Source organism: Mugil cephalus, chromosome 20 (assembly GCF_022458985.1).
Source record: "Mugil cephalus isolate CIBA_MC_2020 chromosome 20, CIBA_Mcephalus_1.1, whole genome shotgun sequence".
Classification (NCBI taxonomy): domain Eukaryota; kingdom Metazoa; phylum Chordata; class Actinopteri; order Mugiliformes; family Mugilidae; genus Mugil; species Mugil cephalus.
The window spans coordinates 21,432,305-21,454,294 of NC_061789.1; the positions used below are offsets into that span (position 1 = coordinate 21,432,305).

At 41.9% G+C, this 21,990-nt stretch overlaps 4 protein-coding genes across 10 annotated transcripts; 2 read left to right on the top strand and 2 right to left on the bottom strand.

The window, feature by feature from the left end:
• Positions 1–306: 306 nt before the first annotated feature.
• LOC124997721 (fructosamine 3 kinase related protein) lies at positions 307–2,528 on the bottom strand. Of its 2 annotated transcripts, XM_047571664.1 has the most exons (6): positions 2,388–2,528; positions 1,958–2,109; positions 1,739–1,830; positions 1,496–1,578; positions 1,249–1,371; positions 307–1,143 (listed from the first exon to the last, which is right to left on the bottom strand). In XM_047571664.1, the coding sequence occupies exons 1-6, from the start codon at positions 2,526–2,528 to the stop codon at positions 805–807; spliced, it is 930 nt and encodes a 309-aa protein (XP_047427620.1). In that variant the 3' UTR covers positions 307–804. The 2 variants fall into 2 exon arrangements, with proteins under 2 accessions (XP_047427620.1, XP_047427621.1); XM_047571665.1 differs by lacking the exon at positions 1,958–2,109 and having other exon boundaries at positions 1,743–1,830.
• A 257-nt stretch (positions 2,529–2,785) lies between these two features.
• arl16 (ADP-ribosylation factor-like 16) lies at positions 2,786–4,849 on the top strand. Its single transcript, XM_047571666.1, has 5 exons — positions 2,786–2,919; positions 3,663–3,718; positions 3,806–3,922; positions 4,029–4,144; positions 4,287–4,849. The coding sequence occupies exons 1-5, from the start codon at positions 2,802–2,804 to the stop codon at positions 4,450–4,452; spliced, it is 573 nt and encodes a 190-aa protein (XP_047427622.1). The 5' UTR covers positions 2,786–2,801; the 3' UTR covers positions 4,453–4,849.
• On the bottom strand, positions 4,672–14,362 carry epn3a (epsin 3a). Of its 6 annotated transcripts, none has more exons than XM_047571659.1 (11): positions 14,085–14,362; positions 11,668–12,412; positions 9,808–9,926; positions 9,078–9,161; positions 8,507–8,599; positions 7,563–7,646; positions 7,239–7,368; positions 6,824–6,991; positions 6,667–6,735; positions 6,345–6,581; positions 4,672–5,978 (listed from the first exon to the last, which is right to left on the bottom strand). In XM_047571659.1, exons 2-11 carry the CDS (start codon positions 12,257–12,259, stop codon positions 5,689–5,691), a joined length of 1,866 nt encoding a protein of 621 aa, XP_047427615.1. In that variant the 5' UTR covers positions 12,260–12,412; positions 14,085–14,362; the 3' UTR covers positions 4,672–5,688. The 6 variants fall into 6 exon arrangements, with proteins under 6 accessions (XP_047427615.1, XP_047427616.1, XP_047427614.1 ...); XM_047571660.1 differs by having other exon boundaries at positions 6,824–6,988; positions 11,668–12,415; XM_047571658.1 differs by having other exon boundaries at positions 11,668–12,415.
• A 4,566-nt stretch (positions 14,363–18,928) lies between these two features.
• On the top strand, positions 18,929–20,578 carry rasd2 (RASD family member 2). The gene is made up of 2 exons (XM_047572142.1): positions 18,929–19,684; positions 19,876–20,578. Exons 1-2 carry the CDS (start codon positions 19,153–19,155, stop codon positions 20,394–20,396), a joined length of 1,053 nt encoding a protein of 350 aa, XP_047428098.1. The 5' UTR covers positions 18,929–19,152; the 3' UTR covers positions 20,397–20,578.
• Positions 20,579–21,990: the final 1,412 nt, after the last annotated feature.

Consider the following 21,990-nt stretch of genomic DNA (forward strand, 5'->3'; position numbering starts at 1 on the left):
TATTGATAGTTACTGTTTTATACTCTGTCCATGTTTACTGCACATTTATCAAACACTTTCTAGGATTACTGTGAAGGCTGAGAGTACAAACTTATATAATAAATCGAAGAAAGGGGGGTTGGGAAGTCTTTGTGATGTTTAGAAGCATTATGACTTGATTTTCTAAAATTTCATACTAAAATAACATGAGATAGGTGATCCATCTATCTATCTATCTATCTATCTATCTATCTATCTATCTATCTATCTATCTATCTATCTATCAACTAGAAAAATAATAAATACAGCTCATTTAGACAAATACACAGATCATGTCAGAATTTATTGCTGGTTAAGAAGGGGGCAACAAGGATTTATTTCTACACGTCTATACATTGTAAGTATATGCAGTTTGCCAACCCACATAACATTAACCAGTCAGGTTATTGTAAGCATTTGTATTCCTTGTAAAAATCCGGCATCCTTCGCACAGCAGTATCATTCAGACTAATCAGGCAATGAAAAACAATCAGATATTAACGCAGGAGCAGCATTCTAAAAACTCTAATGTATTTGTTAATGTAACGGGCAAGGTTTTGTACACACACAAACATATACGTTAAAACATACAAGATTGTAAGTTATTTTCTCTTTCAGAATGTGGAAGCAGTGAATAATTGTTTTTATTAAGTTAATTGTGTATTTTCACACAGTTTAGCAGACATCACAATATTAGCTTCAGTTTTGGTCAGATATATAATATATACATAATATGTGGTGTGGGTTTAAGACTATAAAGTGTTCTACAAGTGGTTGTGAGATCAATTATTTCAGTAGGTCCTTCATAATCCTTATTGAAGAGCCTCTGTAGCCACCACCAAAGTGATTCCAGTGATTCAAATAGTGGAAGAGTTGGTAAAGCTGGTTCCTTTTTTCAAATCCTGGTGCTTTGGGGATTTTTTCATGATAAGCAGAGTAAAAAGAGCTGTTGAAGCCACCAAACATTCCAGCAATACCCAGCTCAAACTCTGAATGGCCGTAGAAAGAAGCAGGATCAAATATGATAGGGTCCTCGGCACACTCTGCCACATTGCCTCCCCACAAGTCTCCATGGAGGAGAGCAGGGACAATCTCTACATCTGTGAAAAACTGAGGGATCTTCAGCTGTAAATACACAAGATGCACAATGCCCTGTTAGATCACAGACAGAATCATAAAGATTTTGAGTATTTAAATATTTTTTAAAATTTCTGATGCAGATAAGTGCACCTGTAGCTTAGCCCACAGTTCTCTGGCCTCCCTGTCCCCATATGATTGCTCCGCCATGTTAAGCTGGTGCTGTAGCCTCTGCTGGGAGTAAAACGTCACCCAGTCTTTCTGCCACTCATTTTCCTGTGTCAGTAAGAAAAAAAGAGAGGAGGAGAGGATTTGGAGACCCCACACTGAATTACAGCTTAGAAACTGCAATATAGTCTTACTTTGTACAAAGACATGTACATTTTTTTCTTTTTCTTACCAGTGGTAGATATCCACAGCAAGTTGTCACCCCAAAGCCAAAGTGTTCAACAACAGCCACATCTGACTGTCCAGCTCCTTTTCCTGCATGTTCAAATGCAAATAATTAATTAGCAAGTGACTCACTTATGATTTAGGAGACAAATGCTATGACAAATGCTATTTACAATAGTAAGGGCAACATTAATATTTTAGGTGCATTCTATGAATATCCGTGTACTACAGCAAAGTTAAAGTGAATTACCCACTGTCTGCTTCTCTTTGTTTAACTTTTCCAACTGTCTCTTGTTGTAAAGATGCAGATCTGCCAGTTGCTCTCCAAGTAGCATTGAATACCTGCTCAATGGTTTTGAAGATTTTATTAGATTAGATTTTATTTAAAAAAAAAAAAAAAAAAAAAAAACAGAAGAAAAAAAGCCACACCCCTGCTACACTCTGCATTGATATTGATACAGACTCTTACTTGCTAAGTCCTTTCATGTCCAGATGCTCCATCACAAATACACATCCTCCTTTGTCGAGTTCAATCACCTTCACAGGCTTTGGGACTCTAACAGTTTCAGTCTTTATAATGGCTTCCAAACTGGCCATCTCCCCATCAAACATCAATTTGGCCTGAGGGAAAAAGTGTAATTGCACCTGTCTGCACAAGGGTCCATGTTTACGGTAAAGTAAATAATAATAATAATAAAGAAATTGACTATTCCCTATTTCACAATATCAGCACAAAACTCATGTCTCTCAGAGTGTATAGCTACTGAGACAAACCCCATTAACTGATGTCTGAAATGAGCACAAGTGGAAATTAACTAATCGAATGTCACTGCAAATAGAATTAAAAAATAACAAATAATGCAAAAATGAATACAATAAATAATAATAAGAATAATTACCTTGCTCTTGTGATTAATCTTCACAAACACTCTTCCTGAGTCAGTATCATAACTCTGGCCCTCGCTGATGCATCCACCTCCTGAGTGACCGGTCGACTTCAGCATGGTTGTCCCCAACTCTTTCTTTAACTTTGCTTCCATAGTTAGCTTCTCGTATGCCTATTATAGTAGAAATATGTGGACCTTGCACCAACAGCGCTTTGCAAATGGACTTCCAGAAATTCGAGGGGCGTTTTTGGTCTGTCAGGGGTGGTGAGAGTGTTTTCCTTCCGCCAAGGATAAAGGTTGAACGCTAACCAATCAAACAAAAAGTCTGCCATGATTGATTTCTCCTTTGCCCTATTCAAACGACAGCCGCGACCACGTGACCGTCGTCATGGTGCCAAGTGAGGCTACATCATCCACATCGGCTACATGCTATCACTGGCTTCGCTATGCTTCTGTCGGAAAAAAGAAATGAGCTGCAAAGAAGTGTGTTTACTTCTTGGAGCGACTGGGGTCGGAAAGACATTGTTGCTCAAACGTCTACAAAATATCCTTTGCGGCCACGTGAATCGTTTGAACTAGACCTAGAAAACAACTAAACAGTACTGGGTAGATTAGCTAGCTAGCTCATTTAGCCCGTCCAGCTAGGTTAGTGGCAGAAACTGTCAAGCTTCTTAGAACCTGAGCTACTACTAATGACAAGGCAGGCTGGTTAAAGTATTTCAGAAGCTGCTTATCTATTGCCATTTCCACGCACAAGAGGAAATAGTCTGATAGCTTATAGAAAACCAACAGTAATTCAAATAACCACATGCCATAACCAAGGCATGGGGAAGAGTATCCCTGGACGCACAACACCTCAAACTTTGATTGGCTATACAGCGGCAGAAGACTACACTGACTGTCATTCCTGCATGCTGAGATTAAGAAACCGAGGCTTCAGATTTCAGGGGTCTGCTCCGATGTGTTTTGATTTGTGTTTTGGCATTTTAGACGTACAACATGAAAGTGGATCTGTCCTGTGTTGTATCAATGCTGTTGGTTGAGTAATGGTCTGGGGGATATTTTCATGGCAGACTTTGGGTCCCTCAGTAATAATGGAGTGTTATTTACCTGACAACATCTTACCTGAGTGTTGTTGCTGACCATTCCCATCCCTTTACTGATCCCCATTGGGGAAATTCAAAAATGACAGTAACATTTCTATCTTCTGTTTGGTCTTTAAAGCTGTTAAGTTAAATGCCCCAGCACTGCTCCCTGTGGATATCTTCCTTAACAGATTTCATTTACAGCTCGGCGTGTATGGTTTAGGTGAACTGGGGACACCGCTCTCAACTCTCCCCACAGTAATTAGTCATGGAAGGGGCTTTTCATGTGAAATTTACAGGCTCAGTTTTGATGTTGCACTTGTAACTTCTCCATCTGTTCTGCAGGTAGGGACAAATCTGATCGACCTGACACTGAAAAAGAAGAAGGTGACAGTGAGGGAGCTGGGAGGCTGCATGGGTCCTATATGGCCCAGTTACTTTCAAGACTGCTCCTCTGTCATCGTAAGGCATTAGTATATATATTGCATCCATTTTCATTATTTGGGAGATCATTACATTTAACATTGGAATTATTTGACTAACTCTGTTTTTCTCTTTTTTTTCATAGTTCATGGTGGATTCTGCCAACATGGCCCAGATATCCTGCTCGTGTGTTCAGCTGCTGTCAATACTCTCTGCTGAGCCTCTGCGCAATGCATCGGTGCTTATTCTCTTCAACAAGAGGTGACACTTTTGAAACCCACATCACTCTCAGCAAAACATTTGCAAGGTGTTACTCAGCGAGTTCAGCACAAGATGTATCATGATCCCAGTTTTTATCGTGGTGTGTTTTCTGATTTCTGTGCTTCATTTCAAACTTTTCCAGGGACATACCTTGCATTATGAGCCTTGTTGAGATGAAATCACTATTCAGGCTGGAGGACATTGTTGCATCTGCCACTCAGCCAGTTACAACACTGGAGCTCAGTGCCCTCTCTGGACAGGGTCTTCGAGAGGTGTTGGGCTGGCTGGAGTCCGCCACAGTAAAGTGACATACATTTGTTTCTAATATAATGATACTCCAAAACTCAGAATAATGTTTTCAAGCCTTTCTCCAGGCGACATCAGTATTCTCAGTTTAGGAATATAGACTTTACTGTTTTTAGAGGATCTACAATAATGTCATGTCGTAATGTATAAATGGGCACAAATTCTGTTAATGCAAAAGATGTATATGCATGATATGGAAGGATGGATTGTATGACAGACCATTTCAACATTTTTAACACTTTTAATAATTAAATTATTAACAGACGCAGAGTGAATGCCTGTATGTGATCAGAGGACATGGTTTCATGCTGTCGGAGTTTTGCTACTCTGTGTACACACATGTTAACAGCTCTTAAAATGTAAGAAATAAAGAAGAGCTCGGCTTGTCAGTCACTGTGATTACACTGATTTATTACCAGCAGGGGGCGTACACTGCATAATAAATACTTCAACTGTTACTGGTTGTGCGCCTGCATTGTGAGGATTTCATATAAATTGTATTTATACTGTGGGAAATGAGAAAATGCAAAATGATAAATCCAGCTGAAGAATGAAACCGTGTTATAACTGATCCCATATAACTGATGAGAGCCAGTGGTTCACAAGCAATGAATAAAACTCAAGTTTATACGTTTTCTAAAGTCAACTTGCTTATCATGAATTCTAAGCAGTCTTCTCATATATAATTCTCACTATAATTTCATTCAGCTTTTACCTTTACTGTACTAAAATGTATACACTGATATTTCTCTGTGATCTGATAGAAGCTCCATTTGGTCAACACTGTAGATGTAATAACATTTCTGGCAAAACTTTCTATTCAAGAACCAGAGGAAGCAGTATTTCTGTCAAATCACACCTTTTCCTGATACTTACAGCTAAGTTTATTGACAACATTATCAAACTATGCTGTATGTGTAGCCAGGTGAGGGTAGGTTGTGGCCTTTTAATAACTCTTACATGATGCTAATACTACTAGATAAAAATGTTATCTCTTGTATACTCTGTTACTGCATTCACTTGAAGAAAAGCATTTTTTGGTGTTGCAAGGGGAGCAGATCCAGCTTGAACATATCTAAGTGTTACTGTACTATACAACAATATAAAAACTAAGAAGAGGTTTTTCACTTATATCTTGGGGCAGCACTTTGGCCTGCAGTTAGTGATTCGTTTTTCAAGAGCATAACCTAATGGCATTCCACCCTTTTGTAAGATATTCTCTCCAGTTTAGCTGATCCTCATAAGAAAGGGTTCTGACTGATCTGTGCATCTTGTGATCCATCAGTACTGGCTGAAGAGAAGGGCAACAAGGGTTCAGGGAGTTTCCCAGGGAGGTCCAGGCCAGGCTGGGTGGGATGGGTAAATGACGAAGGGAGGCTGGCACCCTGATGGTTCATGGGTAGGGGCAAGGAGGCGCTGTATGGAAGAGACGAAGCATGGGGAGCTGCAGAAGTGGAGCTCATTTGATTCAGACTGAGTTTTGACTGCTCAGCTTGGAATGGGTTGTTGGGTGAAGGAGCACTCAGCCCTACAGAGAAAAGGAAATTAGAGAAGAGTACTAGGTTTACTTTAACACATACCATTTTAATACTGAGTAATAGAGTTGCAAGCAGAAACTGTTCCTGAAATGCCTAAGTGTCCTTGAGCAAGACTCTGAACCCCCAGTTGCTCCCAGTGCAACTGGCACTGGTGTGTGAATGTGTGTGTGCCTGTGTGAGCGAATGGGTGGATGTGTCTCTGACTGCTTTGAGTTCCTTTGAGTAGGTAGAAAAGCGCTATATAAAAGCAAGACCATTTACCATTTACAGAACAGTTGGCAAGTAAAATACAATTCCTATTTACAAACTATCTCATTACAAAATGAGACCAACCACAGTTATACTACAATAGATACCTGATAAAAATGGATTCCTGGCCTTGGGTGGAGGGTTAGCTGGGATCAAACTGTCAAAGTTCACCAAGGAAGCTGCAGTGGGGCCCAGGAAGGCCTCAGGTGTCCGGCACGTACGAGGACTAGGGGCAGCAAGACTTTCTCCAAGACGGGACAAGTCAAAGAGCTCAGGACTGCCCTCCCCCCGGCCATTGAGATTTACCTGACCGCCATCCATGGCTTCATCAAAGAGATCGCCATCTACCAGCAGAAAAAAAGAGGAAGACAACAATGTAAACACGGAGGATGCACAAAGGCAGATGAAATAAAATAACGTGTTGCTTACCTGAGGGACTTCCAGTTCGCGAAGAAGGTCTTTCTGATGAGGCTGAGAATGGACCTGCTCCAGAGGAGGCTGTAAACATTCCAAAATCTCGTATAATAATACCGTCAAACTATAAACGTTTGTTCAAAAATTTATGTGGCTTTGTGTGCATGCTGACCTGTGTTTGCAGGGAAAGCCCATACTCGGCCTGCAGGGTTGAGGTTGGAGGCATTTGTTGGTGCATCCCAGGGATTGGCTGGGGGCTCCCACGGTGGAGGAGGACTGTTGGAAGGTGGTGGTACCATCCAGGGAGAATCTGCTCTTGGGATATTGGCACTGCTTTCTGCTTTAAATTAAAGACAGATGTGTGTGTTAGTATGTGAAAATTACACAAAGTTAACTGTAGGCTTTTCATTCAATCAGATTACTATATGATTCTTTTAGTAAAAAATGACAGTATGAAGTGATTTTACGAGCAGCTATTTTGAGATTGTTCCCAACTCTAATAATCTAACATAATATGTTACAAATCTTTTACAACTCACTACTTAAACAGTGCTGCTTTAGTCACGGTAAAATAACTCAAAGCTCACCAAGGGAGTCCCAGGGGTCTGTACCCACAGCACCAGCACCTGCCTGGTGTGGCACATTATTCCAGCGCTGATCACTCGGAGCTGGATCTGAGGGCACGGCAAAGACATCTACCAAGTCCATGAAGGCTGTCTGATCACATAAACAAGACAGAGTGGTCTGAATTAGATTAGTATACTTTCAAAACTCGATTTAATTAACTTGTTGAAAATCAAACATGTCCTTATAGTTATAGTTTGATTTTGACCCTTGGTCAATAAAAACATCATCGATTATTACTTATTTCATCACCCCAGTGAGATATTTCATACCCCAATATTTCATACCCCGCCTTTAGGCTCCATTTCACGTTTGCTCTCCTCCAGCGCTTTTTGGAGCAGCGACTCATCTCCTTGGCGACTGAGTTGCTCCTGTCGACACATACAGGCAGATGGACGTCTTTGGGCAAAATTCACATACTGGCACATCATACTATATTAATGACTCAGCGACAGCACACAGGAACAATAGATACATTGTATTTTTCCTAGACAACATATAAGAAACTTCTAGATTGTGCCAGTTTGTTGTACCAGAATTTTCTCTGGTGAAAGAGAGGGGAGAGCAGAGCTTCCCTGTGACAGAGCAGTTCTTTTGTGCTACAGCAGCATAAAAGAGTAGCATAGAGCGAGAGAAGAAAACAAGGGATAGAGGAGACAAAGAGACAGTGGGGGGAACAAAGGCTGCAAAAATAGTGCAATAAAGTAACGTGTAATTACACAACTTTAAATACTGGCAAAATAAAGGAACCTGAAGGAGTGGAAATTAGTTAAATCTTTGATAATGACAAAAAAATATATATATAAATGTACCTGTATATTTACATAAGGTTTTAATGATCATGAGAAGGCTTAAGTATTGGCATATGCTTTTAGAAGTGATTCACATCAAAGTACAGTTCTGACCAAACTGCTCAGGAAAGCGATTTGAACCAGCATACAAAAATGTGAGTCGTGTGGTTATCTGCAGTTAACACAAGGAACTTAAATTAAATAAATAAAGCAAAGAATTCTCACTTTCAACAAGGTGCTTCAAAACTTGTGTTATTTCAATCAAACCACCACTCTCCAAGGTTACTCTACACTGTAAAAAATATATATCAGCTGTGTTGGAGTGAAAAATCTACAATAAATTTACAGTACATTACTGTGAAAAATCAATTTTGCCAGCTACTTTTACTTTCAATTTCATCATATAAAGCAGTTTAAGGTGATTTGCAGTGTAGACCTACTTGCTGGTGTTCCTCCTTGCTTAGGCTCAGGGCTAACTGTAGCTGCGTATCCTCATCCATATCCACGGTTGGAACAGGCGCTCGCTGGACTGGCTGTGAGAATGTTAACCAGAGTGAGATTGGAAATCAGTTTGTGATCATAAAAGTAGAAATAAAGCATGATCATCCTCTTAGTACATAGCATGCAATTCTACAGGCCTCCCAATCAGACTAAAGTGGCCAGTCCTTTTCCAGTCCTTGACACCACACCAGAATGTCAGTGCCAGGTCAAGTGTTTGAGATATGTATTTCAAACATCTCAACCACAAGGAAAAATCTAAAGGTTAGTAAGACAAAAGCATGAAGCAACAATTTATTAATGTCTGGAAAACGTCCCATGTCCTTTTGTCATTTAAAAGTAAGTGATGGAGGTCAGAGTTCAAATCTATGAAGAGTAGTGAGTAGTATATGCAGTTGTTTTCTCAGAAGGAAAAAGACTGGGCAGTGAGACGGGTTTTAGTGTAGAGAGGACCAGGAGATGTGCCATGGGGTAAAGGATGCAAAGGAAGACTCATTCCTGGTCCCAGCATACTTGCACCTTCTGGGCCTCCTCCTTGCTGAGATTCATAGCGATCTGGAGCTGGGTCTGTTCATCAATATCCACTGAGGGAGGTGGCTAGGGTCGGGCAGGAAGGATTAGGAAGAATAATCAAAGGGTAAGGTATAAGCATGCTTGATTGAGCTGAAGTGATTGATACAAAAAAGTACATGTTGCTCTTAAGAAAAGAGTAATGCCAAGATCAAATATATGGATCTTATTTTTTCACCACAGTTGATTTGTCTGATTCCCGCATGGGCAACTGCTATGCAGTATTCTAATAGTAGGTGAGGAAAAGTCTCAGAGGGGCACATCTGCCCTTGCCATTGAGACTGGGGCAGGCTGTGGATGCTTGGGAGCCGATCAATGCACACATCCTGTCTGGCTTCTCACTCTTTGGATTACAGCTTCCTCACACGTCACACAGACTCACACTGATTGGTCAAAGTGCCATTATTGATTACATCAAAGACAGAGTTGAAGGTATCACTTTCTGTTCTGGGAAATGGTGACCCAGAAGACGAACACAAACAGTAGCAGCACCTCACTAACATAACAAACAGTATTTGAAGCATGTGTGCCATTTACTACAGAATAATACAGTATATCAGCAGCAATGCAACTGAGAAGCCTCTTTCTGTCAGGCGCATGTGTTTGTAAGGATGAGAGGTTAGTGCTCAGCGTGTGTGTGCCTAAGTGTGTGTGCTGTCTGAGTTAGAGGCACCTTTTCACTTTCTTCTCGGCTCATAGCCAGGGCTAACTGCAGCTGCAGCTCCTCTTCTCCACTGGTTGTTGGTCGTGCTTGTTCTAGGTCTGGAGCAAGTTGAGGAGAGGAAGAAGAGGCTGCAGGGACACATAAAGAGCAGAGGGGAGTGGGTTTAAGAGATGAATGAGGAGCAATAGGATGGAGAAACACTGACAGATGGAGGGGGAGAAGACGATGGAAAAGAATGAAAACAACACTCGAGGCTGGTTTTTGAGGTCAGGAAAGAGTTGGCACTGTTTTTGCATGTTAATTTTCCATTGCCTGTTGTTTAGGGCCTTTGCTGGCATGACTTGCCACAGTCTTCCTAACTCTGCCTTCACTGAGAACAATGGTGCAGCTGTGTGGAGAGCAGGGCTGGTAGTGGGGGAGAGGAATGGACGGATTGGATTGGGGCCCACCTTATTACTCCAAATGCTCTGGGTAGGTTGCAGGTCCAGATTTGGGGGAGGGGTTGTGGTTGTGGGCTGGCAGTATATCAGTCTGGGCTCTAGGTTGTGGGTCAGACAGCTAAAAGAAGTTAGCAGGTTACACGTTGGCATGGTCAAGTGTTAGAAACCAATCACTTCCACCGTGGTGCCACTCAATATCCCCTGTCTGTGCTGGAGTACTAGCTAGTAGTGGAGTACTAGTAATTAGCAACTTCAAAACTTCGACCCCCACCCATGCCATTCATCAGTATTTTCTCTAACTATCCACATGCTCCAGTGTCGTGGAATTGCTTCCCTTTTTACCTGAAACTAAACCAAAGCACACTTCTAAAGAACTGTATGTCAAGAGAATTTTAAAGATTATTATTCCATCCAGGCAAATTCCATATGATTTCTGGAATGGATATTGTTACGATTATCCAGCATTTAGTGTCTAAACCATATTAATTGGCATCACTAAATCACAGGCCCAAAGCTCAGAAATAGTAACATGCCACATGTTTCCACTGGCACTCATTCAAAGCATAGACGTAACACTGTATCCATCGCATGAAAACTATATTTGAGTAGTGGTAATAAAACACTTGGATGGCATCTACGGTATGTTTGTCTTTCCTTCATTAATCAAGTGACAGGCATCAAAGTATAAAAGAGTAACTGGTTCGTTCATGGAACCACAGCTCTGCTACTGTCTAACACCCTTAATAGACACCATGTACCACACATACAACACAAATGCCAAAATGTATGGTACACAACAGTCACACCACATTTACAAATGATAAACAGCTGGGTTTTTACACAATGTGTTTTCCAGTTGGAGCCATTTCCTGTAGCTGATGAATCAGTGATATCAAGATTTGTGCAGTAAAATAACACACAGTAAACCTGGAATCTGTTAGTGGTTTCATACTAGAGTTAGACCTGCACAAACAGGGCCTCCTGTCCTTTGTAAATCCAGTTTTGCTGACTTGGCTGTAAAGGAGAATGAAAGGAATGCAGATGTCCAACCATCTGAAAATAGAAAACTGAAAGACTTTCAGTTGTAACACAAGGAACCAGCACTCGACTAAAACTGATAAAGGCTTTGTGTGTCCTGCATGTATTAATATAGACCATATGGTTGTAAGAAGACATAAGTGGGGACTAGTGTATTGGAAAATGGAGAGAGAAGAAATACATTAATGGCAATTTCTAGTTTTCTGTCATTGATTGGAAAAAATGAGGTGACCACATTTTCATCATCCATAATATTCCATTTCAAATGATAAACTTGTAACCAAATAAATGTCTAAACTGTCGATCACCTATACAGTCACAACAAATGGCAAGTTACATGTCATGTGTACTTGTAGCAGCTAAAGTAATATTAGCTGCCTCTACTACTCACAGCGGAAAGAGGATGGTGAGCCTGTGCACCTACTGAAGTCATCCCCATAGACTCCTGCTGAACTGGTAGTGTGGCGTCCTGGGTATGGAGGAGGCATTGATCCAGAGCCTAAGCTGCTAGTGACCCCCGCCATGCGTGTCTTGGTCTTCAGTGCCTGGCTTCTCTCTTTCTTCAGTTTTTCCTCATCCTTCAACAGAGCCACCAATTGTTTTGCCTTCTCTCGGACATTAACACCTTGGTCACGTCCATCTCTGTCTATGTACTGGAAGTCCCTCAGAGTCTGAATGGTGTATATATTCTCTCTGCACTCCTTGGCCACACGTTCGGATCCAGTTTTGATCAGGTAGTCCAGTAGGGTGAGTGCCTTGTAAACATGTCGCCAGTTTTTACCGTGATCGTTGAGCCTCTTCCAGATCATACCCATAACTTCGGCGAATGCCACTACATTGAAGGTCAGGTCTGCAATTTCAGACATGAGGGAGCTGGGTGGTCCCCAGTGATCATTGGAGGTGGCCTCTCGGACCTTGATCTCAGCCTCTGTGTAGTTGTTGACCATGTTTTTCATCTGGCGGCGGAGCGACGAGGTCTGCATGATGGCAGTCGTGTTTCACTGGTGGCAAAAGAAAGTCTAACAGCAGGCCAGCCTACTGTGTTGCCTTAGGCAAGGTGGCTCTTTCAGTTGAGCAGAAAAATGCAATAAACCTATGGTCTCTTGGCAGCTTCAGAGATGTCCCAGAATGTGTTCCTGCTGGAAACATATAAAGATTATTTTACCATGAGAATTGTATTCTTACGTAAACTATTTGTGGAATAAACATTTTCTGCATATAACAAATACATCACATACTCATAGTTGTTACACTTTCTGTACGCCTTTAATGCCTCAATATAGCATTAGTGGCTACAGCTCAACTGCTATATATTTTCTCTGTGTTTGGAGGAAGAGAGGAACAGCTCAGCACCTCCAAGCGATGTGAAACAAAACACCTAAGCTCAGTTTTCCCTGACAGAACTTGAAGAGATCTGTGTGAGTATATACAGGACGTTGTTTCTCAGTAAGCAGTGACCAGCATAGAAGCTGCCTTTTAATTTCACTGAATATTTTTTGCTTCCCCAGAATATTTGTTGAACTCTAAACATTGCTGCAGATACCTGTTCAGTCGAAGTATACATCTATTTTACCTTTGGGCCTTATCACGAACGGGAGGGGCTCCACTTCCCTTGTTTTTCTGACCTGATTACAGCAGCACAGCAAAAGGAGGGCTTCAGAGCATTTCAAGACCCGCAAAACTGCCAAATAACACCTAAACCTTTACACAACTACACATAGATTAATCCAGCAGAATCAAAAATAGTTCGCTGTTTTAGAACTTCTTTCCTAAAATAAAAAAATAATAAATCTTGTTACTGTGGAGCAGCTGACACCTTTTCCTGGACATTGGAATGTTTTTACAGGCAGTCGGGGAAGAAGTTAGTCAAACTGACAACTGTCTCCTCACCTTGACTAAGAACAAAGATGCATGAACACAGAGGATCGACCTTTGTTTTAGTCTCTAAGCTGTGTCATCCCTGTTGTGATACACTGAATATACTGTAACTGTGAACTCCTAACACACGAGTGTATCAGTACTGCACTAAGCCTGACATACTATGACAGAGCTTTGTATGTTGTAAGAGGACAGTGCATTGAGTAAGTGGGAGTCAAGATGTTTACCGACTCTGTAGTGGTGACCAGTGCAGACCCATTTTGCTCAGTGGCTGGCTTCCTTCCTTCTTCCTGACATTACTCACCTGGAGACCATATGAGGAATATCTAGAGACTATGCTGAATGGGCCTACCGCTGTAACTTCACAGGAACTAACAGAAAGAGTGTTAATGCCTCCCACTGAACAGATTATATTTGAGTTGGATCTGGGATTGATGCACATAATCAGAACATTAATACCATTTCTATGAAGAAAAGACAGTCATAGGGGTTCACACACTCACAGATTTGTGACCTTGACTTGATTCTTTAAGTAGCCTATGTCATTTAGATCCAATTAATCTTGTTCAAACGTGATGAGTATCAGATCATCCCTTTACGCTTTCTTAGCAGTTAAGCCTAACCGTCGTGGTGGGCCACGTATGCTTCTACATGTCTGGCATAATGAGAAATAAATAAACCACTGGATGAAATCAAAGTGTAATACAACTTCTTTTTCTGCTACGTCCTCTCTGTCCCAAACTAGGACGGCCGGGGCCATTATTGCGTCAAGCGGGACGATCGGGTAGGTGAAGTATGTGACCGTGACTCAGCCATGTTTCCGAGTTTAAAAGTTTTGACCCACAAGCAAACAAAGCGACAAGAAAACGTTCAATCGCAACGACGAGCTTCATTCGTCGTCATTCCCCCCCACCCCACTTTATCTCTTACCTTCATGCCATAGCGTGTCAGTGTGGTCCCAACTTGGGGAAGCTTTGGGCGGAATAAGAAACGCCTCCGCCTCTCCCCATATCCCGTAGCTTTCGCACAGAGGAGACCGGTGTAGAAAGGATTCATGCAAGGGGAACCGTATGCACTCGGAGTGAATCCGAAAGTAAAATCGGCTGTTTTGTTTTTAAACTAAGTTGTGTGTGCAAATGCGGCCACTGGTAGCCTGCAGATAGCTCAGCCCCCCCTCTATAAACACACACACACAGTAAAAATGGATGGTGAGGGACAGAGGAGAGAGGAGGGAGGGAGGGAGGCCTGCTCAGTGCATGCAGACTCAGACTTAACCCTGTAACTGCCTGATGGAAACCATATATGCTGAGTGGAGCAGGTGTTTAAAGCACATATAGGCTATTGGATCCTGTATTATACTGTAGCCTACATTTCCTCAAAAATAATAGCAACAACAATAACAATAGGAGACACACTTTTAGGAGCATGGCTTGCATCTAGTTCAGGTAAATCTGACAATTGTCCATCTCATATACTAAATGACAACATTGATTTTTATCTTACATTTCAGGAAATCTGCGCAAAAACACTGCAAGCAATACAATATCTAAATATGAGAGAAGATGCACCAAGTATGGTTAACAATTTAGGACAAATATCATAACAACATTGCAATTTTGCTCTGTAACAAATGTGCTAATGTCATTCTACCACAGACACTAACACTTCTCAGAGATTAAGAGGGGCTATGCTAAATGGTGATGTTGTCCCAGAGGAAGTATACAAACAACCACTTTTCCTTTTCACCAGCATCGCCCCATCTATATCTGCTATTTACTTATTTATTACCACTAATGGGCTGAAGTCACATCCTTATGCATTATGCAAGGCCTGAGTCCTATATGTAATTACATGTGTTCAGATTCAGTCAAATGCGTAAGCGCGGAAGGATCTTATCGAGTTGCTGAGTGCATGAAGATTACACAACTGAGAACAATGAGTCTTGAGGTCGGCTGAGCAGGAAATACAGGAAAAACCAGCTCCACCTTAAAACAACAGACACACTCCTGGAAATTACAAAAGGTGCAAAGTTCACAGAAATGAAAAGTTTCAGAAAGAATTAAACAAGCTCATAGAACGTTATTTCAAGATTGAAAATTTTTTAAGGTGGATTACAGTGTGTACACTGATTTGTTGCAAACCATGTAAATACATGTGATTTACTGATTAGGTCAGCTGAGCTTTACTTCATATAACTACTTTACTCCTCTGGTCCTCCTCCTCCTCCTATCTGTCTTTATTTCTCCTGAAAACAGATGCATGAGCATTCTTTGTTTCCCAACAAAGACACAGGTCAGGGCAGGGGGACATGCAGGCAAGGTCTGGGAAAACAGGGGGAGGAGATCACACAGTCTACCATGACGTCACACAGAAGAGAGAGAGAGAATGAGAATGAGAATGTTACTTAAGTTGTGTGGATATGAATACTCAGTCATCATGTCCTCTGTGGTGTTGGACACAAACATTTGTATCATTTTTTTTCTCTACTGCCCCCTGGTGGTATTGTATTCTCTGAATGTTGGAATATTGTATTGTCATTCAATCACTTGTTCTCAAAAGCAAGGAAACAGAATATTTGCAGTTTGCATGCACATGTTTTTCTTTCTGTTTGTTTGTTTGTTTGTTTTTGTAGAATATCCACTGAACCACTACAGAATGTACCATGCAAGAGGGGTGTACCTCAAATAAATATGGTCACTACACCTTGATGGTCTATTTTGACCACTCCTTCATAGCACCACAGCTCATCTACATAAAACAAGAGTGTTGTTGTACCTGCATGACTCTCTGTTCTCACTTTCCGGGAGGACACAAAAGCACAGCAGACACATTTCTTTGTGTGTGCCGCTCCCACAACAAGTGGAACTGAAATCCCACACTATTCAGATATGGGGAGTCAGTGGTAAAAAATAATTGAATGGAAAAAGGACCTGTCATGTAGGCCAGGTTAGGGTTAGGGAGCAACATCTGCAAGAATCTACAAGTCAACTGTCCTTTATTAAGTACTTGTGCATGGAGAGAAGCTCATATGCTACATGCTCAGGCTAACATCTTTCTTTGATGTTACAGACCAGTCACGCTGACATGCAGCATAATAAAGACCATGGAGAGGCTGCTGCTCCATCACACCAGGCCCCAGGTCTGTCACTGTCCATCTGACTATCTCACACTTGACAGGGGGAATGCTGCTGTGAGGATCACGTTGTTGTTGTTTTTTACTTTTTCAGTGCATTCAACACCTTTGTGCCCGTGACTGACAGACAAGCTAATAGAGATGGGAGTGGACTCACACTTCACTTCCTGTGACCTCAGTTTGTCAGGTTGGGGAACTGCACATTCAGAACAATCAGCAGCAGCACTGGAGCACCATGAGTGACTGTGCCCTACCCTGTCCTATTCATCCTGTGCACTTCAGACTTCAATTATAACACAGTGATGTCATATGCAGAAGTTCTCAGATGACAATGCAGTTGTGGGATGTATGGACAAGAGCACGATTACAAGAATCTGGTGAGTAACTTTGTCTCACGATGCAGAGAAAACCACTTTTGGCTCAATATAGCAAAAACCAAAGAGATGTACTGGATTTCTGAAGGAGTGTGTAGAGGTGGTTCAGAACAACAAGTACCTGGGTCTACAGCTGGAACACAAACTGGACTGGATGGCTAACATAAACTTAGTATCCAAAGAAAGACCAGAGTTGTCTCTATTTTCTTAGGAGGCTAAGGCCGTTTAACATCTGCTGGAAGCTGCTCAACATGTTCTATCAGACTTTTGTTGTGGTGTGCTAGGGAGGCAGCACTAAGAAGAAGGACACCTCATGGATGGACAAACTGATACAGAAGGCAGGCTCTGTGGTAGGGCAGAGCTGGAGTTCCTGACGCTGACGGCAAAGACAAGGACCTTGAACATACTCGGGTCCATCATGAACAATATCCACCACCCTGTACACAACAACATAGTCAGGCAGAAAAGCTTGTTCAGTGACAGGCTGCTGTCTCTGTCCTGCTCAATGGACAGGTTGAAGAGGTTATTTGTCCACCAGGCTAGATCTTATGTCAGTTATATTACATTTCTGCTAGACGTTTTGATAATAAACCTTTCAGCATGACATTCATATGTCCTGACAATTTTAGTGAGTACAGTAAATAGTGGTATTTTTGTGTAGTATACATATATACATATATATGTGCATTTTATGTGCTTAACATTTAACATAACATTTTTGCAAACCTTGGATATGTTGGTGCCGTTTGTTTTGTTCTTGATGTGACCTTGAGTCTGATTAATTTATTCCTTTTTATATAAATATTCTGGATGAAGAAAATGGATGACTTGAAGTTCTGGTCCCACACCACTCTCAGACTTTGAGGACAAAATGACATGAAGTGCGTCTGGTCCTCAATGAGGAGGTATTGTACACATGGTTTCATGCAGTTTCTATTTGTGTCCATGTGTCTATGGGTGTTTACACTGACTGGTGATGTTCATTGGTCCTGTACAGAAATAAAACCTATGCTCTGCAGTGGCATGTGCATGAACACTTAAGCGTAGCTATATGTTAACCTCCAGAAGGGTATGGAACCAGAGGAGGAGGGAACAAGACGAGCCCTGCTGCTTAAACAGGCACACACAACAATTACATTATTTCACCAACAGACCATTCTGTGAGTGTGAATGGTTGTTTGTCTCTTTGTTGTCCCTGTGGTAGACTCGTGACCTGTCCAGGGTGTAACCCACCTCTCGCCTGATGTCCGCTAGGACAGGCTCCAGCAACCTCAACCTGACCTCAACTACAGTGAACATGTATGGGGCACAGGAAGGATGAGTAATACAGACCTCTCATAACAAAAAGTCCCTTGGAATATCACGTGAAACCATTACAATAATGATAATCAAGTATTGTATAATACATTCCATTGCTTTGTATTTTTGTTGTTGTTGTTTTGTTGGAATGAGGCATTGGATCTGAAATTGTTCAGATTATGTGGGCAGTCAATTCAGAGCAACTGCCCTTGGTTTTTGAAAAGGATAGTTTGATGGAGTATCTGCCTCACTTTTACTGCATGTTCCCTCTCTTTCAATGAACTAACAAATACTTAGTGCTGTTCAATAGTTAGATGTCCTTCGGCTTTTACTGCGTTCCCCTGCTACACCTACACTCTAAAATCTCTCAATGCCTGTGACTGCATTCACATTCTCTCGCCATAAATGTAACACATTTGCTATATGACCTTTTAGCAATGCTCCAGTTAATGTGAGTGGGTCTTTATACTGTAGGTGTACAATGGAAAATGAAATCCACTAAAACTCATAATCAGACTCTGTGAATCATAGAGCAGAGAGGGAGCTGTGTCTCTTAACACTGGGAGCAAGTCGTGATCACAGTAGAAAATAAAGGCGCTTGTATATAAGCCCAGTTCATATGAGCCTCATAAATAATGCATGCGATAATGTGATCCCAGATGCACTGTGCTGTTTTTTAGCTTGTGCAGAGAGGTATTTTAAGTGGTTTAGAAAATACTAAACATCAAATACTGAAAAAACACAACATATGGCAAAACAATGCAGAAAAAAATGAGTCCCACACAAGCAGGCTGTACTTTACCAGTATATCCATAATGAGTTACACGTGCAGGAAAGGTGCTAAAATAGAAGATGTACCTTTAATTAGGATCGAGCAAATAGATAATTTGTCTCTTATCAAAATCTGTTTGGATCCCAGCTGACACTTTGGTGTATAGTTCTAGAGTCTCTAAGGGTAAGATACTGACTGATAAATTAAATAGATGAAGAGTGTGAGACGGGGAAAGAGACGTCGTGCCTCTATAAAAGGAAAGTGTTCTGAACGAGAGCAATGACGCATGCACTGGGCTCATGCGGGCATATAAGAGAGGACACTCCGATTTCTTTCGGTGGACACATGGGGAAGCAACTGAGCTCCTTGGCTGAGATTCTGATAGCCTCCCTGTGACTGGAGACGTCTGATAGCATTGAGATGAACATAACCGAGAAGCTGTACCTTCCTGTTGATGGCATCCTAGAAATGTTCGGCTCTCTCACCGGGCCTCACCAATCACGCATTACGCACCCATCACTTCAGAGCGCTGCTCTCATCCAGCACCCGAAAGTCTCAAACATATCGAAGACAGGCATGGGCATCATCAAAGCAGCCAAATGGTGTTGGAGACAGCATGATAAGACAGTGATTGCAAGTCGACCCTCAAGTTCTGGCAGTCGGCATGTATCGACTGATCGACTCCCAAAAAGCGCAGGGGATCTGCTGGAGCTGAGTCTGACCAAGCCCAAGAACTGCCACAGAATAGTTGTGCTCGGGGCGCCCAAAGTAGGTAAAACCAACATAATCCACCGATTCCTAGGCGAAGAATTTGAAGAGCAATATGAGCCCACAACCGAGGACTTCCAAAGAAAGCTGTTCCACATAAGAGGGGAGACATACCAGATTGATCTTCTGGACGCGCCGAGAGAGAGGGACTTCCCTGCAAAACGGAGATTATCCATACTGACAGGTCAGAGTCGGAAGTGTATAATGTATATTTAGAAATAGTTAATAAGAGATTGTTGAATTGTTTGTTTTATTTGAGCTATTTCTTTTTTTGGAATTTCGAATTAAGATGAACATCCGTTGTAACGTCCCACATGTTTAAATAAGTAGTGATCGTCCTTACTTTCCATTTGTTAATTAACTATGTGTCTGCAGGTGACATTTTTCTGCTCGTCTTCAGTTTGGATGACAGAGCATCTTTCAACGAAGTCTCTGAGCTGCTCAACGAGATACAAGTTGCTAAGGCAAAATTACTTAAATCAAAAAATTCAGCGAGAGTGCCAGTTGTGATATGCGGCAATAAAGCGGACTTGGGTACACAGAGAGTCATCAGTCGTTCAGAAGTGGAGAGAATCATCGGTGAAGACGTCCCAGTCTTCGAAATTTCAGCTAAAAACGGAACCGGGCTAGAAGACGTGTTCAGAGCCCTTGCCACTCTGGGCGGACTGCCTGACGAGACCAGCCCGTCGAGACATCAGATCATGTCTATCCTTTCCTACCAGTCGCTTTGCATGGGCCGGAGAGGTAGGAAAGAGAGGCGTACGACGCGGGGACTAGGTGTGCCCTGTGCCGCTGTGGACCCTCTGGCGCGCCGCCCGAGCTTCAACAGCGACCTCCGAGTGGTGCTTGGATCAAGCACCAAACACAACAAACCCGAGAAGTGTCAGATTCAATGAATTGTGGCATATCTCGAAAAAACATATTGTAGTAGTATGCTGCAATATCGAATATGTAAGGAGTTATACTCTGTAGCACCTGGCTGGACCAGTGCATTCTTATCTTGCCAATTTTTAAGTGTGACTGTATTATTCTTATTCTTATTGTAAACTATAATTAAACTCGATTATTTCTATTTTTATATGAAGTTTGTCGTCATCTGTTCCACCAATCGGTTTATTTCACCAATTGAACAAACTGACCAAGGAGATAGAGGTAGATATTTTTAGACTACGGTCATAAGTGTGTGGGAGGAGAGAGGATGCGTCAAGAGACACCAGCCTCCTGCGTCTGAATACATATCTATGGTCTGACTATATCTGATGTCAGACGCAGGAGATTGTTCACATTTCAGAACGCCCACGTGGATGTGACGAGCATCACGGATCGACGCGTGACAATGGTTGTTAATCAGCCCTCGTAGTCTACACGTACTCGTGTCACCATGGCAACTATTTCAAGGAAACAAGAGTCAGAGTATCATTTATTATATGGGCTGAGGCGGACGAGAGGAGAGACACGTAATAATATCAGCACCATGGAGAGAGCCCAGTGATGAGTAAACTCAGCCTGTATAATGTCTACTCTCTTAACAAGAAAGGGAGAGGGCAGGACAACGGTAATTCTGATCTTAGTTCCTCTTCTGCTCAGATTACTTTATGTGCAGAGTAGGCTATGTTTAATTTTGTCTTTGATTTTTAATCACAGCATTTGACAGTGAACTGCAACATCATGCACTGATCAGCAACAACATTAAAATCAAGTGAGATGAAGATAAATATTGATGACCATCTTATAACAATACAATGTTCTGCGGGGAAACCTGGCATTCATATGGATGTTACAGACATGTACCACCCACCTAGACCAGACCAGGCACACCCACCCCATAGCAATGTCACCATCTTGTGCAAATGTCTTAGAAACAACTCAAAAAAATGAAGAACAGCATAAGGTGTTCAATTCAATTCAGTTTTGTTTATATAGTATCACTAACAATACAAATTGTGTCAATAATAATAATAATCCATTTTATTTATAAGCATATTAAAAAATAAAATACATAAAAGATTTAGTTTATAAACTTTGTCAGTGTCGGTAGCTTTGTTGAAACGGGGGTTTTGAGATGAGATTTAAAAATGGTCAGTGTGTCAGTGTTGGACGGAAGGGAATTCCAGAGGCTGGGGGCAGGGTGGCTGAATCCTCTGGACCCTATGGTGGCCATGTGGGCAGGAGGGATGGCGAGGCTGATGGGTGATGATGATCTGAGGCTGGGTGTGTTGACGTGGAGACATTCTTTCAGATATGGTGGGGCGAGGTTGTGGGTGGCTTTGAACGTTGGAAGGAGGATTTTATAGACGATGCCCAGCCAGTGAAGCTGCTGGAGAACTGGGGTGATGTGATGGGAACAAGGGGTCCTGGCGATAATCTGAGCTACAGCATGAAGAAGTTGTAGTTTACGGAGGGACTTGAGAGGGAGACCAATAATCCAGACGGGAGGTGACGAGACAGTGGACCAGGATGGCAGTGTTGTCACCAGTGAGGGATGGATGG

Excerpts from the sequence above, each read along its gene's own strand:
- arl16 (XM_047571666.1), top strand. The coding sequence starts at position 2,802 with ATGCTATCACTGGCTTCGCTATGCTTCTGTCGGAAAAAAGAAATGAGC. Across the intron at positions 2,920-3,662 it reads GTTGCTCAAACGTCTACAAA|AGCTCGGCGTGTATGGTTTA; the intron begins ATATCCTTTGCG and ends GATTTCATTTAC. Across the intron at positions 3,719-3,805 it reads CGCTCTCAACTCTCCCCACA|GTAGGGACAAATCTGATCGA; the intron begins GTAATTAGTCAT and ends TCTGTTCTGCAG.
- LOC124997721 (XM_047571664.1), bottom strand. The coding sequence starts at position 2,528 with ATGGAAGCAAAGTTAAAGAAAGAGTTGGGGACAACCATGCTGAAGTCG. Across the intron at positions 2,110-2,387 it reads AGATTAATCACAAGAGCAAG|GCCAAATTGATGTTTGATGG; the intron begins GTAATTATTCTT and ends TTTTTCCCTCAG. Across the intron at positions 1,372-1,495 it reads GCTGTGGATATCTACCACTG|GAAAATGAGTGGCAGAAAGA; the intron begins GTAAGAAAAAGA and ends TTACTGACACAG.
- rasd2 (XM_047572142.1), top strand. The coding sequence starts at position 19,153 with ATGAACATAACCGAGAAGCTGTACCTTCCTGTTGATGGCATCCTAGAA. Across the intron at positions 19,685-19,875 it reads GAGATTATCCATACTGACAG|GTGACATTTTTCTGCTCGTC; the intron begins GTCAGAGTCGGA and ends ATGTGTCTGCAG.
- epn3a (XM_047571659.1), bottom strand. The coding sequence starts at position 12,259 with ATGCAGACCTCGTCGCTCCGCCGCCAGATGAAAAACATGGTCAACAAC. Across the intron at positions 7,369-7,562 it reads AAATGGAGCCTAAAGGCGGG|ACAGCCTTCATGGACTTGGT; the intron begins GTATGAAATATT and ends TTATGTGATCAG. Across the intron at positions 5,979-6,344 it reads CAGGAATCCATTTTTATCAG|GGCTGAGTGCTCCTTCACCC; the intron begins GTATCTATTGTA and ends TTTTCTCTGTAG.